At 36.3% G+C, this 6,797-nt stretch overlaps 2 protein-coding genes across 2 annotated transcripts; one reads left to right on the plus strand and one right to left on the minus strand.

Annotated features, from left to right (window-relative positions):
* Positions 1 to 501: 501 nt before the first annotated feature.
* LOC143611446 (pectinesterase 31-like) lies at positions 502 to 2,661 on the plus strand. Its single transcript, XM_077085639.1, has 5 exons — positions 502 to 741; positions 1,588 to 1,770; positions 1,842 to 2,029; positions 2,117 to 2,290; positions 2,370 to 2,661. Exons 1-5 carry the CDS (start codon positions 502 to 504, stop codon positions 2,530 to 2,532), a joined length of 948 nt encoding a protein of 315 aa, XP_076941754.1. The 3' UTR covers positions 2,533 to 2,661.
* A 1,438-nt stretch (positions 2,662 to 4,099) lies between these two features.
* Positions 4,100 to 5,853, minus strand: LOC143611447 (vesicle transport v-SNARE 11-like). Its single transcript, XM_077085641.1, has 5 exons — positions 5,760 to 5,853; positions 4,855 to 4,913; positions 4,572 to 4,760; positions 4,324 to 4,494; positions 4,100 to 4,249 (listed from the first exon to the last, which is right to left on the minus strand). The coding sequence occupies exons 1-5, from the start codon at positions 5,851 to 5,853 to the stop codon at positions 4,100 to 4,102; spliced, it is 663 nt and encodes a 220-aa protein (XP_076941756.1).
* Positions 5,854 to 6,797: the final 944 nt, after the last annotated feature.

A 6,797-nucleotide genomic window follows, 5' to 3' on the forward strand; every position in this document is an offset into this window, starting at 1 on the left:
ACAGTCCAGCATCATTAACTAATTTTCATCACGCGAACTCGTGAGAATCTCGGTACATATGAAATTATTACCCTATCTGTATGGATCATATAACCTATACTACTCGTATAAAACCGGTCATACACGTGCTCTTTCAGAGCTGATACGATGTCGGTATACGAACTAACGAGTCGTATAGATTATACTACTCGTATAAGTCTTGTCAAACACCATCTGAAAAGCTTATATGTACGATCTAAAGATCCAAAAACAACTCGTATAGACTATACTAGTCGTCTAGAGGGTGTATGAGCTATATATGAGTAATACAGGCTATACTACTCATATAAATATCAACATCGTCTCGTATAAGTCATACAATTCGTTTAAAAAACTGTTCAAACTTCAAAAAGCTGGTGGAGAAGAGTAAGGAAGTCTATGCTACTCGTATAAGCCGTTTTTAATTTAATCATTGAAGAATATCTTTTAAGCTATCTGTACCCATTTTATTAAAGATCAACAATGGCAAGAGTAATAACGGTGGCACAGGACGGCGCCGGCAACTACCGGACGTTGCAAGAGGCAATAGACACCGTACCATTCTCCAACACTTGCCGGACCATCATCCGTCTGTCTCCGGGGATCTACAGGCAGCCTGTGTATATCCCCAAGACCAAAAACCTCATTACCATCGCTGGATCGAGCCCTGAACTTACCGTTGTCACTTGGAACAATACCGCCACTAAAATTGATCATCACCAGGTCCAATTTCTCTTCTTAAACCATACCCATAAACCTTTTGTTGATATAGTTTGGTTTATGTTTGTTTATGAATTTAGGGTTTTGTTTTGTTGGTTTACTCTAAACAGTCATGATTTGGTTGAACCTTTGCCACTTATTGTTTGGAGATTGCGGGTTTTTTCACCCGTTGTGCGGCAAATCAGTACTGGTTAAGTTCGTTAAGGCACCAACACTAAAGCAAGGAAGTAAATGAATAAGCGCCCAAAATAGTACAGGCACTCGTATAGCTTGGTATACAAAAAAATAATAATAACATACTTAAAAAAGTAAACAGCTAAAATAGTACGGCACTTGCGTATATGATACAAAAAATTAACGCCCAAGATAGTATCAGCACTCGTATATCTTATTATACAAAAAAAAAAAAAAGAAGCAAACTTTACATATTTTTAAGGCACCAACACTAAAGCAAAAAAATAAATGAATAAACGCCCAAAATAGTATTGGCACTCGTGTATGTGATTCGAACGATAAACGCCCAAAATGGTATCCGCACTTGCGTAGCTTGTGATAACGTATTTAAGAAAATGAAAACAAAAATAGTATTAGCATTGGTATAGCTTGTGAATTGTGATACAAAAAGATAACATATTAAAACAAAACGTAAGCACCCAAAAAAATACCAGCATATTTAAAAAAACAAATAAAAAATTATTTCTCTGCTGAGGTGGCACTCGGCACACCCTATGGCTGCCATGAGGACCAATGGTGGTACTGCGCTTGCACCGACATTGCATTTTAAGTCTATGTATAGTAGCTTCCCATTCGTACCGATTGAATGTGTTCATGTAATTGATATGTTCACAGCCATCAAGACTGATTGGAACTGGAACTTTTGGATGTGGCAGTACCATTGTTGAAGGAGAGGACTTCATTGCTGAAAACATCACATTTGAGAACTCGGCACCCGAGGGTTCTGGGCAGGCTGTGGCTATCAGAGTAACAGCTGACCGCTGTGCTTTCTACAATTGCAGATTTCTTGGATGGCAGGTAATGAACTAATGACCGTCTTTCTTATAATTATATTACACAAGTTAGTTAAAGCCTCAATCTTTTTGCAGGATACACTTTATTTGCATTACGGGAAACAATATTTAAAAGATTGCTACATTGAGGGAAGTGTGGACTTCATATTTGGAAATAGTACTGCGTTACTTGAACACTGTCACATCCACTGCAAATCAGGTGGTTATATAACCGCCCAAAGCCGAAAATCTTCTCAAGAAACAACTGGTTATGTGTTTCTAAGGTTTGTAATCAACTACCTTTCGGTTATTTACATATTTTAATCCTTGCATGCACTGCGTATAACTAACTTTTTCTTTGTATATATTAGGTGTGTGATTACAGGCAACGGAGGAACACAATATTCATATCTTGGACGGCCATGGGGCCCGTTTGGGAGGGTGGTTTTTGCATATACATATATGGATGCATGTATCAAGCACCATGGTTGGAATAATTGGAGTAAACCTGAGAACGAGAGATCTGCTTGCTTTTATGAGTATAGGTTTGTATATATAAAAGTTTATATTTCAAGATAATAGATGTTTATTAATTAGACGGGATATGCTTTATTAACATTGCAGATGTGTTGGGCCCGGAAGTTGTCCAGATAAGCGTGTAACATGGGCGCGAGAGTTAGTTGATGAAGAAGCGGACCAGTTTCTGATGCATTCTTTTATCGACCCGAACTCGGAAAGGCCTTGGCTGGCTCAAAGAATGGCTCTTCGGGTACCTTTTTCTGCTTAAAATACCAAAAGTCAGGTTGACTAATATTCATGATGGTCAACCAATTTGACAAATATTGGTGTCATTATTATGATCATCATTAATTTTAGAGAATAAAGATGAGTTCGTTTGTCAATTTGGTGTCGTATTGTTGTTAGCACGTTATCGTAATGGTGTAGTTGTCCTCTTGATAATTAAGCTTTTACTTCGGGTAAAATGGTCAAAGTTATAATTCATCTTGAGATTCAGATTGTATGATTTCATATATTATTGTATTGTATAATAGAATAAATATAAACCAATATTTTATTTTTTATCCTTTATGTTAATTACTATACATCACATGGATGACCTATTTGCAACACATTCTATTTGCTTATTACAAAGATTAACTGTTCTGTATTCATATAAAAAGTTATATAATTTAAATTTAATTAGTCATGCCGGATTGGTTTGAACAAAGATTCGAATTTTTTTCGAAGACCAAATTTGGAATTCAGGTCGAATAAGGAATCGATGCGAATATTTGAAACTCGAAGTTGAGTTCGGTTGTTTCAAGTTTCTGATTTCTGGAGTCTGATTCGAATAATGGCAACCAATAATATAATACTACATCGACGTGTATTTTGATAACAAAATACTCGCACCCTTTAGGATTTTGGGTTTTGGATTTTGTTTATACTTAGGGTTTGTATGATTATAACTTATAAGATATTTTGTGATTGATGTATTTAAGCGTTTGAATTTTCCATTTTTGTGCTTGATTTTTGTATTTTTCTTGTTGATTTTGTGCAATTATGGTGGTAATGGGTGGCGGTGGGTCGCGAAGCACATGTTCGTGTTCGTGTTGAACAACAAAATATCTAATTTAGCATTGTTAATAAAGTAATTTAGTTGAAATCATCAATAAAATCCCAATTTGTGACATTTAGAACTTTGTAAATTAGTTTCAAAGATTTAAATAAGATAAATTTTATGAAATTATAAATAGGTTTAAGTTTTCCAAAATTCTGTTTCCTTAATAGAAATGGTTGAAAGAAGATTTATTTTTTTAAGCATGAGAAAAATTACTAAAGGCTTTGTAAATTAGCAGTGCCAAGATTGCAAAAATGTGTTAAAAAATGTACATTTTTTAACACACAAAAAAGTAAGATTAGAGGGGGTGTGAGTTACATAATCTAGAAAATCTAATGACCATTAGCTAGTTTTTAAAAAAACCTATTTTAGGCCATGGTTACCTGAGAGTTAACACTTGGAGACCCAAACTAAGCATATTACAAGGCTAATAAACCATACAGGACTAGACATAATTAGTGAGATGAGTCCATGTCATGTATTTATGTTGACAAGAGGATAAGGCTAATAGCCAATGGCCGCTCACTCCTGCTACAAAGTGCCATAAACAATATATAACTAACAGGTAACAAGAATAACTTCTTCCATTATGAAAATAACCCAACACAAAAATACATCTTCCCAGACTTATGATCCACTCACACTCCCACAACAATGTAAAACATTGCAGAGACAAACTCCCTGTTTTTTAACTTGCAACAATAGCATAAACTCAAGTACCAAACAGAACACTTTACTTCAACTTGTAGTAAAGGATCAAGATGATGGCAACAACCAGTACCGAAACAATGCAACCGATAATCCACTTATTCCTGATCATCCTCCTTGACATGTTGGTCAAAATCTTTTTACTCTTCCCTATGTTATCATCCACTGCATGAAGCTGAAAAGTACCTAATTATTTACTAGTATATGCATAAAACCAGCTAAAATGTAACTAATGTTAAACAAGCATACTGTTCCATGTGCATGCAAGAGAGACTGTCGTTGTTGGTTTAGATCTTGAAGAATCGAAACCCCGAGTTCTTCAGTCTCCAGCATTATCTTTCTACCGTCCCTCACTCTATTGCTCGTTTTATTCAGCCTTTCTGTTGACATAAGTAGTCTTGCTTTCTGATCCGCTGACACCTGTTAATTGCATCAAACAGTTGTAAATTCCAATCAAAAAACATTTTCAACATATAATAAGCTTAATTGTTAGTTACCGCTGTTGCATCCGCCATTCCTGATTCTAATAACTCATCTCGAGCAGCTTGATTTAAATTGGATGAAGAAATTTGTTTCACTTGACTCTTCAAGTTATTCAGATCAGATTTGTATTCCCTTAATTTGGCAAGAAGCACAGCCTTCACATTTGGCTGCAGGCTTCTAGCCTCAAGGTCCATTTTCCTTATCTAGAGAAATATATAAGTATTACTTCAAATTGTGGCCAACAAATTATAATAGTATGAGAAATAATTCACAAGTACAATATATTTAATATAATACCATAGATTCAGCCTCTTCAAGTCCAACTTTTAGTTCAGAAAGTTTCTGCTTCTTTTGCTCTGCACGTAACGGAAAAATGTATTTTCATTCTCAAAAGTAGGGGTGCAAACGAGTTGAGCCGAGCCCGAGCTCGAGCTCAACTCATTTCGAGCTCTTTTTCTAAAGCTCGAGCTCGGCTTACGATTGGCCCTTTTATTATGTATCAATTAACCTATATGCACTTTTAATTATTTTTATATGTTTTGAGAAAACCTTAAAAGAGCCTAATGTCACTGACCAAATATTTGAAAATCGAGATGCTTGAATTGTGTTGAAACGCTTGGGTTTGTTGGCTTGTCCCGGACTTCATCAGACACGGCCTCAGCGGGAAAGGAAGCGTACATGCCTAGTCGTGCTCGCACGACGAAAGCATCGAGCTGTTGTCGCTCGCCTGATGAGTCCAAGGCAGCACGAAACCAGCAGACCCTGGTCATGAGCGGACGGATTGGCTGGCATTCGGGCGCCACACGGAGTCTGAGGAGTAACTCCGTGACACTAAGCTCGGCTCAAGCTCATGTGCAGCACCTTAAACGAGCCAAAGCTCGGATCGAGCTCGTCTATGCGATGTGAAATTAATACATAGAAATCCAAAAGAGTTAGAACTTAAAAATACACAAGGCTCATTAAAGCTCGACCTCGGCTCTAGCTAGATAAGGCTCGGCTTGTTTCGAGTAGGCGAGAGCGGCTTGGCTCGTTCGCACCACTACTCAAAAGTCGAAAGTGACAATTGCACATGCAGTCGATATTAACTGGTATCATACACACGATTTCGGAAAATAAAGTGTATCCTCATGTTTCTATATTATAACACTGATGAATGTATGATTCAGGATGAAAATGTGAATTGAATTAGGGCTTAGACTTACCGCCATCAAGCAGACTAGCAGATGTGCACTTCTTAGACAATCCAGCCGAAAGCTCGCAGTATTGGCGTTCGTAACCTTCGAATACCTCACTCATATCTCGGCAACAGATCTTCAATTGAAATCACGTAATCAGAATCGAAAATGTAAACGGATAATTATCAAATATCAGTCGTATGCTAATGAATACATGATGATACACGGATCGTTTAACGGATCACGTGTGTAATTGAATGCGTAAACATGATTAGTGTTAATAAGAAGAACCTGATAGTCGATGAAGAATTGAAAATCAAATGATCGGAAGATTAGACGAATTCTGGCAGTGAATTCATTTGAATTAATTTTATTTTATTATTTGTTTTCCAGATGGAACGGGAATGTGAAAGGAGAGTGACAAATATGGGTCGTGAACGTCGACTCAAATCACATGACATGTTTTTGGCGTTTTGTTTCTCCTTTTTGTTACCATGTTTTTAGATGACTTGTGAAATTTTCAAAACTATATAATTATAATAATCGTAAGGGCATGTTTTGGTAGTGAGTTTTAGGAGCTTCAAACTTATAAGAAAAAACTTCTACTCAATTAAAAGCCTTGTTTGATTGAAGAAGCTTGAAGTTTTTAAGTTATGAGAAAAGGCTTAAAGTTTGAAGCTCCTACTAGTAGCGTTTAGAAAAAGTTACAAGCTTTTAGCATTTTAAATTACTTAAATAACCTTCCAAAATAGATATATTTACTATTATATTTTTTTAGTTATGTCCATTTTGATCATTTATACATTTTATTAAAAGCTCCAGCTACTCTGCCAAACATCTAAATATATCTAAAAAGCTACAGCTACCAGATTAAAGCCACCAGCTTCCAGCTACAGCTACCAACTAGTTTTGCTAAACATACCCATAGTTTAATCTTTAGCTAACAAAAAAGGTTTGTTCCATTTTTGTTGAAACAATGATGGTGGGTCGGGTACACCGTACATAAGTCGTGTGGACTGGGTTCGCTCTTTTTCAAGTATGAAATAAACTTCTAATCGTAGCCGT

Source organism: Bidens hawaiensis, unplaced genomic scaffold (assembly GCF_021521415.1).
Source record: "Bidens hawaiensis isolate Kalapana, Puna unplaced genomic scaffold, B.hawaiensis_p1.1 tig00031118_1, whole genome shotgun sequence".
Lineage (NCBI taxonomy): Eukaryota > Viridiplantae > Streptophyta > Magnoliopsida > Asterales > Asteraceae > Bidens > Bidens hawaiensis.

Bases quoted from the DNA above. Each gene is read 5' to 3' on its own strand.
- LOC143611446 (XM_077085639.1), top strand. From the start codon at position 502: ATGGCAAGAGTAATAACGGTGGCACAGGACGGCGCCGGCAACTACCGG. The intron at 2,030-2,116 runs GTTTGTAATCAA...TGTATATATTAG, and splicing joins ACTGGTTATGTGTTTCTAAG to GTGTGTGATTACAGGCAACG. The intron at 2,291-2,369 runs GTTTGTATATAT...TTAACATTGCAG, and splicing joins GCTTGCTTTTATGAGTATAG to ATGTGTTGGGCCCGGAAGTT.
- LOC143611447 (XM_077085641.1), bottom strand. From the start codon at position 5,853: ATGAGTGAGGTATTCGAAGGTTACGAACGCCAATACTGCGAGCTTTCG. The intron at 4,914-5,759 runs GTAAGTCTAAGC...CGTTACGTGCAG, and splicing joins TGCTAGTCTGCTTGATGGCG to AGCAAAAGAAGCAGAAACTT. The intron at 4,761-4,854 runs GTATTATATTAA...ATATTTCTCTAG, and splicing joins TTGAAGAGGCTGAATCTATG to ATAAGGAAAATGGACCTTGA.